We start from the raw sequence: 17881 nt of genomic DNA, 5'->3' as shown, positions 1-17881 counted from the left end.
TCGGTGCCGCGCTGTGCGCATGTATATCTGCTATTTTTTCATAGTTAAAGCATAGGCATAGTAAGGCGTTCCCGCTCTACATGGGTAATTCATTATCCACCCATCAGGTCTTACATCGGCTCCTGACAGCTCCTTGTTGTTCCCAAAGAACTTGTAGGTAACGTTGGAAGAGATCTCCTCCGCCTGCAGCCAGAACCTCATCCTGCCTCTCTCCAAGATCTTGAATGACAACTCAGTCTTCAGAGGGATGACTAGAGGAGAGGGGATGAGATGGGATGAGATGAGATGTGATGAGATTAGATGAGATTAGGGGGGGAACAGCCAGGGTCTAGCCACACATGGACCCTATAGCTATATTACCAGGGTATGGCAGGGGAATGCAGCTGCCATACCCTGGGTCCAGGGGGGAAAATACAAGTTACTTTTAAATATAAATCCATGAATGTCTCTTTGTCTATCCGCACAGTAAAATAACTACACATGCAATATGGTCACTATAACAAGGTATTATAATTATATTCTCCACACTTCTCCCTATCTTGACAAAAAGGTATATTCCCAGGTTACGCAGGTCAGCTGCACAGGTGCAATGCATTATTTAATTGTGGCACGTTTACTAACATGCTAAGTTTAGCTGCACTTAAACAACCGTTCCAGGCTGCCATATCCAGCCCAAGAAACCATAGAAACCGGTGTAAAAAACTGACAAAACTCGTTTTTTTTTTTTTTTGATATTGTGAAAATAGCCGATCTACATGCTCACAACGCCTCGCGCTAGATCTGCTATTTTCACAATAGAACCGTGTTATACAAAATGTAATGCCTCTTTTCCAAACATTTGGCGAAAATAGCAGGACTCTGGTCAACGAAGTATAGGGTTTAGTGGACGACGTCCACTTTGCTTTCACCACCTAAACACTATATATATTGTCCACTGGACGATATAGGAGAAAGCATTAAAGGACGACTTCACCACTTTTCAACCTATTTTCATATAATTGGTCCTCACTAATATTCACAACAAAATAGCAAAAAAAAATCCTACTCAGTCGGTGTCTCTTATAGAAGAGTTGTGGGCAGTTCAGAAACCCGTCGGCCAGTGACATCATCGTTTGGCAGATTCTTTTTTAAACAAGATTAAAAAAAAATAAGATTTCTCAATCACGAGAACAATGGCCTCCATTATAACATTGTAACTTTTAAGGAATAGAAAGCCTGCAGTTTCTATTAGCTTGAATTCCCCATCGATTATGTCACTGGCAGAAGGGTTTCTGAACTGCCCACAGCCCTCCTATGAGACACAGTGTGAGTAGAATTTATTTTGCTATTTTATCATGAATATTACAAGCAGGATCTCGACTCTGACACAACTCATCGGCTCATAAGCTGGTTCTCCCTCCATATATGGAGATAACCGACGAATCTCACTAAGTCTGACCTCACAAGCCCCATATTTGGACACGAACAACATATAACTCCATATATAGAGACATAGCTGCTGACATCAGTATGACATCACACTGCTGACATCAGTATGACATCACACCGTACACAAACAAAGGTGTGACGTGTGACCGACCGACGGACGGACGGCCGGTGGAGGTTTTGATACTAAACTGCGACCTAACGGTCGCAATGAGGACCAATTGTATGAAGATAGGTTGAAAAGTGGTGAAGTTGTCCTTTAAGGATTTAAAACAACTATACAAAAAGACTATTGTTACATCCACTATAAACCACTCTGGCAAATTACCCAAAGTAAATGCAGATGAACAGAAAAGTCAGGAGAGAGAATAAATGCGATGAGAGAAGGAGAAGAGATGAGATGAGAAGAGAGTAAAGGAGAAGCTTGCGGAACTGTTTGTACTTTTGTTCCCTATTCAGTATTCAGTAACAGACAGGAGTGGAAAGCAGAGAGCAGATAGAACAGGAGGCGGTGGACACTACATAACATAATTCCCTCTTGGACTGGGTGAAATTCTTCATTTAAAATGATTGTCATGATTGTCAATAGTACACTAACATAACAACATTGTTGTCCCCCAGGGCTCTATACTGGGTCCGATCTTTCTTTCCCTCAACACCAAATATCTTCACTGAAAAGAGCCAATCTACAAGCATTGTGACACGTTGTGAGCATGCATTTCTGATATTTTCACTGAATGGAACCAAAAATAGGACCACTAAGGTTCATGTGGTTAAGATGCGAATTAATGAAATGAATTGAGAGGAGATGACAGAGAGGAGAGGAGAGGAGAGGAGAGGAGAGGAGAGGAGAGGAGAGGAGAGGAGAGGAGAGGAGAGGAGAGGAGAGGAGTTAAGAAGAGGAGAGATGAACAGGTGGAGTGGTGGGTGATGATGCAAAAGCAGGTAAGCTAGTTTTGATCAAGTAAAAATGTGCATGTGAAAGAAGAAAGAAACCTCAGAGGTTCAAAGCAAGACAAGAACAAAGAGAGAGAGAGAGAGAGAGAATGGAAGAGAAAGAAGGAGAGTGGGACAGACAGAGAAGGGATGAGTGAAAGAGAGAAGGTGAGCTTAAGAAAGAAAAGGGAAGGAGGCAGGTAAGGGACAAACAGATAGACAGACAGACAGACAGAGACAGAGAGCGGGAGAGAGAGAGCAGGAGAGACAGAGAGAGAGAGAGAGAGAGAGAGAGAGAGAGAGAGAGAATACCTACTTGGGTGTCTGATGTCATAGCTGAGAGCCAGCATCTTCTTCAGCGCTGGAACATAAGGATTCAACTTTAATGCAGGGAGTATTTCACGGGCACATAGTGAGTCATCCATACTGTACAAACCCTCGTTATAACTTACACTTGCAGTTGCATGTGACTTTTGTCTTCCAAACATGTCAGGTTATATTATAAGTGAGGGGTTTGAAGGCTGGAGGCACAGAGAAGACTCTGACATGCTGACATGTAGGTAACTTTAATCCTATAGGGATTCATTGAGCTTTCTGAGCCCCTGGCACGAATGAGTCATTAAGAACCGCAGTTACAATTTACACGCCTTGGCATTTGTCACTCACTCATGTCAGCACACATTTCAAACAGCGGTGCAGAAGCATATGAATGAGATATTTCTGGCATTGCTGTTGGTCTCTCAATATAAACACTTTTCTGCAGCTTATAGACATAAACAGGAACTATTGTGAGTGAAGCCTTCTGTTTATGGCCCTGGTACCGTTAGCCAATAGTCTATCCATGAAAGAGTCATACAGTCATACTGTAGCAGTAGCATATGTGGAAAGTAAATCGTAAATCATTTGATTAAACTGCTTACGGTATGTCACTGGGCTGTACATACATACAGTAGAGACCATTGGTTCTCAATGGGGGACCCCTCAGTGGGTTCCATGGGGGTCCCCACTCCCCAGCTAAATGATTGATAGTTAGGGACCAAATGGACCCTTACTGGTCTGTAACTCAGAGAGTGTACAAATGGACCATTGCGGGTCCATTTGGTTCCATTTATACACTCTCTGGCTCCTTTTCCACCAGAAGCCCTTGTTCTAGAACTGGTTCTGTAGGAACCTTGGTGCTTTCACGGAACCGGTGGTAATTATTTGGTTCCAGTTTCTGAACCAACTTTCAGGGTTCTGAACGAATTAATTTTCAGTGGAAACACTCTGAACTGGTTCAATATTAGGCAGGACAAAAAAAAACTGAACTGGTTCAACCCGGTGGAAAAGGGGCCTCTGAGTTAGATTAACACTGAGGATATTACAGTTCTATAGATTGGGGTCCCAGAGACTGAAAATGTTATATCAAAATGGTGGTCTGTTAGTAGACTAATGCATAAACAAGCAGAGGTTTCATAATTATGCATCACAGGTGTGACACTGGTGTGATTCCTACCTTCAGCAGTGATAGTGTGGCTGGATGACACTCCAGCTGTGTTGGTGACACCAACGGTGTAAGTTCCAAAGTCCTCTTTCTCAGCACTCGTGAAGACAAGCTTACAACTAGAGACCCAGGGAGAGGCAGAGAGAGAGAGAGAGAGAGGGGGGAATGAGTATTAATGGTTTGAAAGAATCATGACAATTACTTCTACCAAATCATCGTTATCGGGTGGAAACCGTGTATGTCCAAAACGTTTGTTTTGTATTTATCATTTTTAAAATGATTTAAACAAGTGAAAACAGCCGATCTACAAGCACACAACGCCTCGCGGTGCGAGGCGTTGTGTGCTCGTAGATCGGCTGTTTTCACTACTTTTGTGCGACGCCCTTGTGTGATGAAGCAGTGCCTTACTTTGCGAGAAAATGTACAAATTTGAAACTTGGAGATACGAGATTTCTGCCCGACTGTGACGAAATGAAGCTAACAAGTATGATGATCTACTGCATGAACCAGTCCTCTCTGCGTGCACGTGTATCGGTGCATGTGCCTGCTCTTACACGCTGCCCTCTGTCTTGATGCAGCATCTGGAGAAGTCTGTGAACTCTTGGTAATTTTTCTTCCAGACAAACTGAGATCCCACACCCATTTGGCAGGACTCGAAGGACATGACGATGTCACCCGTCTTCTCATCCACCCCACAGGTGACCTCCTGGGTCCCTAGAACACACACACACACACACACACACACACACACACACACACACACACACACACACACACACACACACACACACACATATGTTTACATTGCCAAAGCAGAACTGTACTCTATACAATATGACACAGTCAGAACGAAACATGAATAATTGAAAGGAGTCAGAGGAACAGTTTTCATGTATCAAGGTTATACACACACACGCACACGCACACACACACTCGAGCGCACTCACACACATGCACGCACGCGCGCGCACACACGCACGCATGCACGCACACAGATACATCTGTAATTTGTAGGTCCACTGCTGCAATTGTGATTAATCAGTGCATTGAAAGTGCATAAACACTAGTCTAAAAAAAAAACCATGGCAAGAAGTGTCCATTCAATTCTTCATAGTGTCCAGTCTATCAGAGATGCCCATTTGCACTCATACAGTACATATTGTACTGATACATCTAAATGCAATTAATGAAGAGTCTAACAGCTAAGACTTTAGGACGGTCCTTCATACCGGTATGTGATGCTATCAAGATTGGTTTTCGGAGTAGTGAGGCGTAGGTTTGTTAGCTCTCATTTTCTCGTCTCTAAGCCCATTCATTGAATTTAGATTTCCCCACACGTATCAGTAGGCGGGGATCTCTGATTGTTTGGCTATGCAAGACTAGGTAGGGAGATGTCAGCTCCCTTGCCGTCTCTATTTTACCTTCTCAGCTCCCCATTTTAAGAAGTAATTTCAACCCAGAAAGCTCTCTACTCTGGACAAAAGATGATCTTTAGGATCGGTACACAGTAAAATCAGTGTTACTTTAACTCTGAGAGAGTCCTTTTGATTACATTTGTACACTCTCTGAGTTTCAAATTGATTTTACTGTGTACATTTTATTGTGTAGACGGCAAGGTGTGTCAGAAGATGTTAGTTCTCATACATATTGACATCAACGTTGCTCTTGTGTTTGTTAAGTAACACAGAACTCATACAGGATACAAGATAAGGACGTGAAATTGGAAGTGATGAAACAAAAACGACCAGACAAAATTGCAACACTATAATAATTGTAGCAGATAGCCTAAATGGGTTCTCTTTCCTGATTTAATGCAATTGGTGGAAATGTAATCACTATATAGCATTGATTGCTATTATTATACTTAAACAGAGCTTAAAGTTAAATTCCTTGACTACTTCTGTTAAAACATGTAGCTCGCTGGCCTCCTTCAAATCTGCCCTGAAAATTCACCTTTCAGGAGGCCAGAGGCCTCCCATAGACAGGCGAGAAGTCAATTGTGTTTTATAATTGTGATGATATTGAATGTTTCTTTTGCTATTTTATAAGTCGATGAATTGATTAGCAAGGACCTCCGACAGAAACAAGACCGCTAAAGGCTTTTTGGGGGGTGTTCCTGTACTTGTGCTGTACTTTTTTGTCTAATAAAAATTCCAATCAATCAATCAAAAAGTTTTGATAAAAAAACATATGTCACAGCACCTACATATTATAGCAGTGTTGAACGACACAACAGAACGGATCATTTCCCATGGTTACCTGGCAGGGACTTGGCGACCACGGCGTCAGAGGGCAGAGAGGCGGCGCCCACTCCTGCCTCGTTGACCCCGCGCACGCGGAACACGTAGCAGCAGCCCACCTCAAGGCCTGTTACCTAGGAGACAGAGGTGGGAGAGAGGACATAATGTTGCGTGAAGTCCATGAATGGAGGGTCGATGTGATTGTTGGTACCACAGTTTGAGCGGGTTTAATGGCGCGTGAAATTGCCACCAGCCATCTGTCAAACGCTTGTAATTTTTTTTTTTCGTACTGTGGCTGGTAAGTGTTTCTCCTCTACTCTCCCCTATTGACTTGCTCAGGTAAAAAAAAAAGAAAAAAAGCTTCAGGGATATTTTTTACGCATCCCTTTGGCTGGTGAAACAGCGAAAGTGGCAAATAAATTAGGGAAGCTAAAATCAAGCTTCTTTTCCTAAGAATACTGTGCTTGTAAAAGTAGTCACGCCAATGGAAGAGAGTCACCCTATCCTTGACTCGGGTGACTGTAATAGAACAATGGTTCGCAACCTGTGGGTCGGGACCCCCAGGGGGGTCCCCACATTATTTTGGGGGGTCCCAATGCCAACATTGTTTTCTCACTCAACAGTAAACAGACCAACATACAGTATAAGTGCATACAGGGTATCTGCACATTTTCTAAAGTGACAATTTAAGGACTTTAAAGACCTTTTTAGTACCTCTGCTCAAACATGGGTCAAATTGTCAAATATTATAGGCAGAAATTGTGAAAATAGCCGATCTACATGCTCACAACGCCTTGCGTTGCGAGGCGTTGTGAGCATGTCGGCTATTTTCACAATGGAACAGATCGAGTCAAACTAAATGTAGTCTAATGCCAACTCCCACAATTCCAGGTGCTTGTGCAGGGTGGGGGTCCCTGCTTCAGATATGATTATTTGGGGGGGTCGCGGCCTGAAAAGGTTGAGAACCACTGTAATAGAATAGCGCTTGACCATGTAAAAACACAGGGGTAAATGAATGCACCCTAGACTCATGGTCGCCACTAGGAGGGTGGGTGCGGCTGGTTATCTAGGTTAGCAGGTTGGTGCGGTCCCACAGGGCTTTGTGCCATGCAGGGAATTGACTTATCTATAGATTGGAGTGTGTGTGTGTGTGTGTGTGTGTGTGTGTGTGTGTGTGTGTGTGTGTGTGTGTGTGTGTGTGTGTGTGTGTGTGTGTGTGTGCGTGCGTGCGTGCGCGCACGCACATGTATGTGTGTGTGTGTGTGTGTGTGTGTGTGTGTGTGTGTGTGTGTGTGTGTGTGTGTGTGTGTGCGTGCGTGTGTGTGTGTGTGTGTATAAATATTCATATAATAATATTTTATTAATAGTATGTCACACCTAAAACGCAGTATACTGGTAGACTATGTTAACTTACGACATCACATTAGAGAGATTTGCAGATCATATCTCTCTAATATGATCTGACATTCACTTGTGCACGCATGGTGTATTTGTATGGTGCTGTTTAGGAAACCGAAAATGTCAAGAAAATGAGACAAATGTATGGATATTTTTAATCAGGGACTGACAAAAAGAAAGGGTTACTTTGAAAAATGTCTCACAAAAAAATAGGCCTCCCAGTCGCAAGTGGCCCAGACGCTCGGGAGAGCTGAGAAAGATAATTGTACGCGGAGGAGGGTGGTATCTAGACAGGACTGCCCAGCCCCAGGTGATGCTGGTCAGTATATGGAGGCCTCTCTTCAGCAGGGAGAGGACCTGTTCTCCCCGCACATAATGGTGCCCAAGGAAACCACTTAGAAAGAAGGGCTCACAACTCACTTTTTAGTTTAACTTTTTAACCCGAGGAAGACCCGTTGAGGGTTGAAATGACGTACGTAATAAAGTTTGGAGCGGCGCAGAAGTGAGTTGCGGGCACCTCTTTCTAAATGGTTCGACTGCTCTTGCAGTTTGGCTCCGCACCAAGATAGGGGGGATGTGCGTTAAACTGTTTTTAAACGCCCGAGGAAACCAGGACCTCACTGGAAACACTGTGCTTTGTTAAAAGAATGGACAGAACATTCCCAAACTGTTGACCACTTGAACCCTATCCTTGGTTGACCAGAGTCCCTTGAGGCTTTATGCTAAGGACTTTTCTGTTTTCGCTCCACATTAAATATCCTCAATGAAAATAGCCGATCTACAAGCTCACTAGTGTATATAGACGTACAGTACTATATATATATATATATATATATATATATATATATATATATATTATATATATATATATATATATATAGAGAGAGAGAGAGAGAGAGAGAGAGAGAGAGATATTGTAGATACAATAATAGTGAGTGCTTATTCAGTGTGGGGCATGCTTTTTGTTTGATGTTTGTTCTGAATGTAAAGAAGCGTTCATTTTTTATGATGTGCTTTGAATTAACCTGCTGTGTGTACTTTGATGTCCAGCAGTTTGGTGTGTATGCAAACTAATTCTAGGATAATTCTATTGTCTATTAGCAGTGCAGTGTAGGGTAGCTACAGCATGTCACAACAATAGAAGGCGCATGCAGAGCACTTAGATGTGTGCTTGAGAGAAATACAAAAGACAGGTATAGTCATTATAAAGGCCTCGCACTGCTGCATTCACACAAGGTATATCTACCAGGGGATAGATTGTGATTAAATTACTGAAACTCCCTCGGGAGGGGGGTAGGGACACTTTTGTGACCCCAACGTACACAAGTGTACTGTAAATGCAAATTGCTGACGCCCCCAATGGAGTGCCCTTGGTGCACCAGTAATAGGCCCGCCTTATATGAAGGCGATTGGGTGGATGATTCGTGAGATACGAGAAGGACACACATACTGTACACACTCACTCACCCTTTGTAGATACAAATAAACTAACAAAAAACGTAAAGGACTGTTTGGCTACACATTGCCCTCAAATACCCTGTATACTGTTAATCCCCAGAAGTTCTTTTTTTTTCGCCGCTAGGTGCAGGTAGACAATGTAAATTAAAAAGATACAGCCCATGCTCACAGAAAACATTGACTATAGGCCTAATCATTTTACTCATGGTATGGCAATCCAATTCTTATACCGGTATATATTTCTTTCATATCCATGTTGAAGATGTCAGTCCTGTTCTCTGCTATGGCCACTAGATGTCAGTATAACACAGTTTAATCACTTGCTAGAGTCCTTTCCTTGCACATACCTGGAAGGTAATGTAATCCAGGAAAAAATCTCTAGACTAGTAGGTAAATCAAGATAGATGACTTAATTCCTGTAGAGCAAACAAGGCCACTGGCACACATTGTCCGTTCAAAACCTGTCCTCTGCAAGTGAATTAACTCATTATGACCTACAACCGTGACCTCACCTTGAGGTTGCGGTGAGCTGCGGCGTTGGCTGTGGTCCAATCAGAGGATCCCTTCTTTGCGTACTCGACCATGTAACCCGTGATTGGTCCGGAGCCCAAGTACACAGGCCTCTCCCACTCTATCAGCACCGAATCATCTCTCACTTCACTGAACCTCAGGTCATAGGCTGGGCCTATAGGACAAACACACATTAGATTACAACATTAATACACCAACAGTACGGTACAGTACAGTACAATACAGTACAGTACAGTACAGTACAGTACAGTACAGTACAGTACAGTAGTGGTTCTCAACCTGTGGGTCGGAGACCCCCAGGTGGGTCCCCAAATTATTTTGGGGAGTCTCCAGATAATTAACTTAATGTGCAACATTGTTTTCTCACTCAAAAGTAAACAAACCAACATAAAGTTTAACTGTTACTTTAGTTTAGAGGGTATCTGCACATTTCTTAAGTGACAGTTTAATGACTTTTTAATACATCTAAATGACAAATTTAACATTGGCCTAATTCTCAAATATTAGAGACAGAAATTGTGAAAATAGCCGATGTACGTACATGCTCACAACACCTCGCGTTGTGAGCATGTACTATTTTCACAATTGTGTTATACAAAATATAATGGCTCAACTCTTAGTGCTCGTCAAGGTGGGGGGGTCCCCAGTTTAAAAAGTTGGGAACCTCTGATTTAGAGGATCCTTTATATTTAAAAATCTCTATTAGACATACACATTTCTAGTCAAGATTAATCAGGATTATAGCGACCAAATAAAATTTCTCAAAGTCAAGGACTCACTCACAGTGGTTTATAGAAGAAAATTACAGCTAACAGGTCAGTCACTGGGTAGAAAACTATACTGTAGTTACTAACCAGGTTCTGGCATGTTCCAGGCATCACAGGTGAGGTCAGCAGAGTGTTTGGAGGCTGCTCCCAGACCAGCCAGATTAGCAGCGTATACATGGAACTGGTAGACTGCTCCTGCTGTCAACCCCTCCACCTGTCAATCACAACATAACTATCGTTAATCGATATAATATAACTCAGACGGCCACTTGCAGTACCGTAGGTTTCACATCGATAAGTCACTGTTGTGCCCACTGCATGCTTAAGTATACCTGATAGGATAGGATGGTGATTATTTAGTTTATCATCATCAATCATGAATTTGTAAATATTTAAAATGTGTTCAATATTTTTGTGTAGTCGTTTTGTTGCACTGTTGTTTGAGAGTTGAATATTTTAATGGACCACCATGGAAATATGCTTTAGGATGTTTTGTGTGGTCCATTTGGTACGGCCCCATTACTTGATTTGAATTTATTGAATGGAATGATTGAACTTTGAATTTTCCCATTGAAACTTTTCCCTTTTTTTGTGAGCACATTTATTTCCCAATTGTAGTATAAAATTATTATTATTAGCAATTTACTGTAATTGTTTTAACAAGAGGACTTAATTTCTCATCATTACCATTATGCATTGCTAAGTTCATACCTTATACACTCTTTCGTGAACTGGTGGGATGTGGACCTCCCTCCACACGGTGGTTCCAGTGCGTCTCTTGTCTACGTAATACTCTTTGATCTTTGACCCTCCATCATGAAGAGGCAGCTTCCAGTTCAGAACCATGGAATGGCCGTCGCAGTTCAGCAGTGCAATGTCATACGGTTCAGATGGGGGAGCTAAAAGCAGAAATATGTCAAATAAGAATGTTTGAAACCGAAGAAGAAGAAGAAGAAGAAGAAGAAGAAGAAGAAGAAGAAGAATCACATATATATACATATCGTCGTTGTCGGGCGGAAACCTCTTATCTCCAAGTTTCAAATGTGTACGTTTTTTCACAAAGTAAAGCCCTGCTTCATCGTACAAGGCCGTCACACAAAAGTAGTGAAAACAGCAGATCTACAAGCACACAACGCCTCGCGGTGCGAGGCGGTGTGTGCTTGTAGATCGGCTGTTTTCACTAGTTTAAATCATTTTTAAAATGATAAATGCAAAACAAACGGTTTTGGACATACAAGGTTTTCACCCGACAACGACGATATAATAATACTAACTGAGGGCAGCCTTGACAGACAGTGGTGCAGACTCCTGGGATTCATCACTGAGACCGATCTCATTAATGGCTTGGACACGGAACACGTAGGTCTCTCCTGTGGTAAGACCACTAACCACAAACCTAAAAAAAAAAGAAGAGAGAAAAATACTGTAAAGGTCTTCTTTAGACACCGGGCACATAATGAATAAACCATATGAAAATCGTTGCAGAGTATTTTGCATCCAAAACTATTCATATAGTTCTCCTGCATGTGGATTGATCACAGATATTGTATCCCCTTTAAGCCACGACACAACCTCAGATCTCATCTCAGGCACCAATTAGACTTGGCATCTCTGGTTCAACTAAATGTTACATCTTTGGACTGCGGGAGGAAACTGAAACTTGGTAAAAAAAACAAGGAACATGTCAACTCTACCCATCGCCGCCATCGACATAACACAACTGTGTAAATCACAAAGCCACTGGGCAGTTCTGCTCTCATCATGTACATTAGAGGCCTTTATAAAACACATTTGTGACCCATTTTGTAACAGTGAGTCATAAACAGTGGGTTAGTTGACACGTGGAACTTTTTTGACATACTTGTTGTCGGCCCGTGGCTTGTGATTGGCTGCGGTCCAGCAGTCCTTGGCTCCCTTCAGACACTGGTCGATGTAGTAGCCAATCAGCTGGTTGGGTTCCTTCGGGGGAGCCCACGCGATGAGAACAGATGTGTCAGTTTCCCGGGTAGCAACCACCTGTCCTGGAGCTGATGGCACACCTGAAAACAACAAGACACCATTATAATAGACAATGAATAACGTAATACAGGGTTCCCCGATTAGTTTCCCCCAAGGGCCAAATTATATGTCTAGGACTCTAGGGTACCAAGCCGAGGGCCACAACATTGCAGGGGGCGACGCCGGCGTTTCCGCTACTCCAGGGACAGTTTTCGTCGTTGTCGGGTGAAAATCTTGTATGTCCAAAACCATTTGTTTTGCATTTATCATTTTAAAAATGATTTAAACTAGTGAAAACAGCCGATCTACAAGCACACAACGCCTCGCGGTGCGAGGCGTTGTGTGCTTGTAGATCTGCTGTTTTCACTACTTTTGTGCGACGGCCTTGTATGATTTGCAAAAGAACGTACAAATTTGGCGATACGAGATTTCCACCCGACAACGACGATATACGAGTGTTGTTGCTGCTCTTATACCACCATTATTACTGGGGTTGGTGTGGGCCAGACAGTAGCCCCCCCGCGGGCCGCAAATGGCTCGCGGGCCGCCTATTGGGGAACCCTGACGTAATACATAATAACAACATCCCTCTTACAGTCAACAACATCCAGCGGCAAAAGAAAATAATAAATACATATTATATATTGTAATGGACAGAAATAAGTGTGAGTGTCATTTGGTTATCTCCTACAGTACGTTTTCACTAAAGGAGCCAAGGCTAGGATGCCTTCCTATTATACTGGCAGGTATTTTACTATTAAAGAGAAACATTACCCATTTAAAGGAATAGTTCACCCAAGGAATTACTTTATTTCTATCGTTTACCTACTCAGTGTGGTCTTTGATTCGTGCAGTTTTAGTTTGTAAAACATTCATTATATGTGGATATTTCCACAATGTCCAAACATCAATGGGGAGCCATTGATATGCCGGCTTGATAGAGTTTGCACTCAGTTAAAAACAGGCCTTCCTGACAGCTGACACTCAGAATCAGCGATGAGAAGTGACCTTTTCAATCAAAGCCTTGTGGAGGATCAATCGATTAAACAGAGGAGAGTTTATTTAGACACCATTATGGACACTTGGTTTTTGAAAGTGTGTTCAAGCTAAATGTTTGCCTTGGAATTTCCCAGAATAGGGACACTAGGGTTCAAGTGGTTAACGTTGTCAGGGCAATATTCTTTACTCTGATGATGGTGTTCTGATTAAAAGCTTGGCGTTAGCATGGACATACTGTAAAGTGAACTATTTAAGGTGGTCGCAACAACTTGCTCACTGGTTTCATAGTGTGCCTAAGTGCCTGTATTTATACAAACTGATCCATACAACAACAAAAAGACCTTTAATTTGCAGAGTCGTAATGGTTGCAGATGGTTCTGATGGTTCACTGGTTCCGTACATGTTGGCAGATAGAACTCTGAACTTGTATTCCGAACCCTCTTGCAGGTCAAACACAGCATAACGAGGGGAGCGAATAGGGACCTGTGTGTTGACACGCTGCCATGATCCCCCATTGACCAATAACTATGAAGAGACATAGAAATAAATACAAGACAAAGAAACATAGACAAACAGAGGCTGTTAGTTTAGGAGAGAGTTTAGGAGAGAGTCATTTTATGTTTTTCACACACAAAAACAAAAGTCGTAGAATGTATTGTACACTACATGGTGAGTCATTCCAATTTCAGTGACAGTAGTTTTTTATTTTTCTGGTCAAACACAGCATAAGGAGGGCATCTGCCACTGCCACACTGCAACTGATGAGACTCAAATCACTAATGATCTCTACAAAATTGCAAGTTATTGTTTTACTGACAATGCAGTACTACTGTAGAATACTACACATAACAGTGGATGTTTGTGAAGCACTACTGAAACTGTGCATAAGGGTATGTTCACACTAGCCACCTTTCACGAAGAAAAAACAATGTCTAGAGCAACTTTTCTGCTGAAAATAATAACAATTATAGTTTTACACTAGTAGGTGTAGATTGAGCAACTGTATGGCATATTTATCACATATTTTATAGACAAGCAGCCAGAGATGAGCACTGGAGTTTCTGTGTTTCCTCCCCCGCCTGTCAGCTCTGCTGTGGGCACGGCTGCTCCTCAGTGGTGGAAACAGTACTCACATTCTTTACTTAAGTAAAAGTATCAATACTGCAATGCTGAAGTACTCTGTTACAAGTAGAAGTATCAAAGTGTTGGCATCAAAATGTACTTAAAGTACCCAAAAGTACAAAGTACAAAATGTTTGAAAATAGCAGATCTACAAGCTCACAAGCTTGTGAGCTTGTAGATCGGCTATTTTCAAACTTTAGCCCTAAAATAGGGCTAAAGTGGTTTATGTATGTTTTATAATATTATAATTTATTGCGACCGTCAGGGAGCAGTTTACTATGAAAACCTCCACCGGCCGTCCGTCCGTCCGTCCGTCCGTCCGTCCGTCCGTCCGTCCGTCGGTCACACGTCACACGTCACACCTTTGCCCTGCTCATATCTCCGCATCAGTATGACATCACACCACATGTGTACACAAACCTTTGTGTACGTTGCTGTGGCAACAGTCTGTTGTTGCTGGTCTGTTAGTGTACGTTAGCAACCACCTTAGCAACCATGGTTTTACCCTAGCAACCAACTGTTTACCCTAGCAACCAACTGTTTACCATAGCAACCATGTTTTTTTACCCTAGCAACCAACTGTTTACCATAGCAACCAGATACGCAGAGCAGGGATCTCCATATATGGGCATAAACAGGTGACATCACACTGACGTCAGATACTCAGAGCAGGGATCTCTCCATAATATATGGGCATAAAAGGGATTCTGTTAGGGATCTCCATATATGGGCATAAAAGGGATTCTGTTAGGGATCTCCATATATGGGCATAAAAGGGATTCTGTTAGGGATCTCCATATATGGGCATAAAAGGGATTCTGTTAGGGATCTCCATATATGGGCATAAAAGGGATTCTGTTAGCTGTTAGTGATCTCCATATATGGGCATAAAAGGGATGCTGTTAGGGATCTCCATGTATGGGCATAAAAGGGATTCTGTTAGGGATCTCCATATATGGGCATGAAAGGGATTCTGTTAGGGATCTCCATATATGGGCATAAAAGGGATTGTATCCCAGATGATGCCCTGTTAGGAGATCCACACTAACAGAATCCATATATGGTCCTACCGACAGCTGCTATAAGCCAACCCTGGCGATAAGGTCTGAGTCGAAGAAATGCTTCTTTCCTGGCAAGAATTGGCCCTTTATACTGTAGGGCTCGTTTGTATATTGTATGACATCACACCACATCATCGGCTGAGGACTGTGTGATGTCATCATATCTCCATATATGGAGACATAAGTTGCTCATGCCCAAATATGGGCTGGTGAGGTCAGACTTAGTGTGATGCGTAGGTTATCTCCATATATGGAGATTCAACTTCAATGAGTAACCATGGCAAACTGTCAACTGCCCGTATGTCTTGATAATTGGTAAAACAAATTTTTTGGCCTATTTGTGGAGATAAGCGACCAACGGTCGGTACTGGTATTAGTAACTAGTAGTCTAACGATGTAGTGGAGTAGAAGTAAAATTATTGGAAATTATAAATACTCAAGTAAAGTACAAATACCTCAAAAGTGTACTTCAGTGTTACTTTACACCACTGATGCTCTATAAGTCAACTGAAACTCACGCTGCTGGACCACAACTCACTTTTTAATTGCAAATATCAGCAGGCCTTTATGAAACTACAACTCCATGATTAAGGCATAGGATGTTTATATTAGGTTGTTAGGCAGAAAGGCATAAAAAGAGGAGGTAGTATGGTGTGGGTGCCTCGGGGGCAGATAGTGGGGCATATTAGTGATACAATCAGCTCAGAGAGCAGCTCTGCATGTACTGTATGTACAGCTGTGACTGGACAGATGATAAAAAGAGCTCCACGTCATAAACTGTTCTCTACTTTTCAAAGTGCTCTGTTCTGCCAGAAAAGGCGTTCTGATCAGCCTTGTCTAAAAGCGGCCGCTGTGCAGTCGCATTTTGGCTCATAAGGTTTAATGTCAAAAGCGGTGCCTGATTATTTTTTATTTTTTATTATTATTAAGGCAATGCATGTGAATGCTAGCTAATTCTAGTCTTCAGAACAGCAGGAAGCTAGCTATACAGTAGTAGTAGCAGTGGATCTTTAAAGAGGTGGTGCCATAGTTTTGTACTTTTTCTGATTTTCATGTGTCTAGGAGGTTGACAGTACTTCATTAGACTCCCTGGTGTGGTTGTTATGAGCAATTATGTATTCCCTTTGTATTTGGGGTTTCTTCCTGGAGACTGACACCTTTGTGGGTCAAAAGTGCTGATCCAAAAACACAGATAAAATGACATCATATAATCATCCCCTCCCCTTTTACCATTCACCCAACACTGTGGGTGTGGCTAACTTCAGCTGGGTAACCACCCACCGTGACAACCAGGCATACTTAATGAACTGGTGGGTGTGGCCACATAAAAACCTAATTTCAACTCTTTCTGTACACTTTTTGGAAAATATCTTCCTCCTAGTGTAATCATAATACCTGATAATCATGTTTTTGGGAGGGGATCATGGCACTTCATCTTTAAATATAGTTTATTAAGGTTTTCTAGGATTGTGTCAAGTTTGTCTTACCTTTTCAATGTAGTACCACATTGGGGCCTTGCCACAATAGTTTGGACCCTTCCATTTCAGAACCACATAGGTTCTGTCTATTTCTGAGGCAACGACTCCAGCTGAAGGACATGGGGGCTTGCCCGCAGCTACACACACACACACACACACACACACACACACACACACACACACACACACACACACACCAGAAACTTAGATTGATTCTTGACATTGCATACACTAATAAAGGTTTTTCAACATGAAAGTTGAAAGCAATCTCATACAAACCAAAAGAGTGTCCATGTCTCTCCAGCTCTTTATTAAACAGAAAATGTATTTTCAAGTCTGGATACCAATTGTAGCAGTTGAGTTTACTTTGTACAATAGATGTATTTACTGTACACTACAGCAGTGGTTCTCAAACCTTTTTGGCTGCAGTACCCCTACTACTCCCTCTACTGATTTCTGAAGGCGAGTACCCCCTAGTACCCTACCCTACCCTGACTACAGCATTTTGCTTAGAAAAATTGACCTGAAAAGTCCAGTTCCCATGCCATACAGTATGTTCAAAATAAAGCAGCATAATGGCAAATAAACATTGCTTTCTATTCAATAACAGTTGTACTAATCAAGGTATTGGTGTAATTTGGTTTAACGATTTACAAATGAGTAGGTTCACACGAAATCTGTCAATGTTTTATCATTGGCCATAACACTAAATACATATTTCCATTTTCTAGTTTTTTCTCACGTACCCCCTGCAGTACTCTCGCGTACCCCTATTTGAGAAACACTGCACTACAGTATATCGTTCATTCCTACCTTCCAGTTCATCTTGGTAAGACACCACATCCATCTTTCCTCCCAGTTTTAAGGCTGCAGAAAGAAAACAAATTTCAAACATTTAAAGAGCATGCATCCCACATACAGGTACTATTGAAACACCCAAAAACAAACGATATCAAGCTACCAAACTCGGTATGCTCTTTTAAAT

General features: G+C 42.1%; 1 protein-coding gene across 1 annotated transcript in view; it reads right to left on the bottom strand.

The window, feature by feature from the left end:
- myom2b (myomesin 2b) overlaps positions 1-17881 on the bottom strand; it is a gene marked incomplete at both ends in the record, with an annotated part of 56352 nt that overhangs the window by 24266 nt on the left and 14205 nt on the right. Inside the window, 13 exons of the mRNA XM_080730075.1 lie at positions 115-251; positions 2678-2722; positions 3857-3963; positions 4399-4558; positions 6104-6218; positions 9453-9625; positions 10326-10452; positions 10950-11137; positions 11513-11634; positions 12100-12277; positions 13577-13760; positions 16906-17033; positions 17710-17763. Coding sequence (XP_080586201.1) covers positions 115-251; positions 2678-2722; positions 3857-3963; positions 4399-4558; positions 6104-6218; positions 9453-9625; positions 10326-10452; positions 10950-11137; positions 11513-11634; positions 12100-12277; positions 13577-13760; positions 16906-17033; positions 17710-17763 — 1718 coding nt within the window. The remainder of the gene's footprint in view (positions 1-114; positions 252-2677; positions 2723-3856; positions 3964-4398; positions 4559-6103; positions 6219-9452; positions 9626-10325; positions 10453-10949; positions 11138-11512; positions 11635-12099; positions 12278-13576; positions 13761-16905; positions 17034-17709; positions 17764-17881) is intronic.

This window comes from Nannobrachium achirus, assembly GCF_963921795.1.
Source record: "Nannobrachium achirus genome assembly, chromosome: 7".
Classification (NCBI taxonomy): Eukaryota; Metazoa; Chordata; class Actinopteri; order Myctophiformes; family Myctophidae; genus Nannobrachium; species Nannobrachium achirus.
This window is presented reverse-complemented; position numbering and strand designations above follow the sequence as displayed.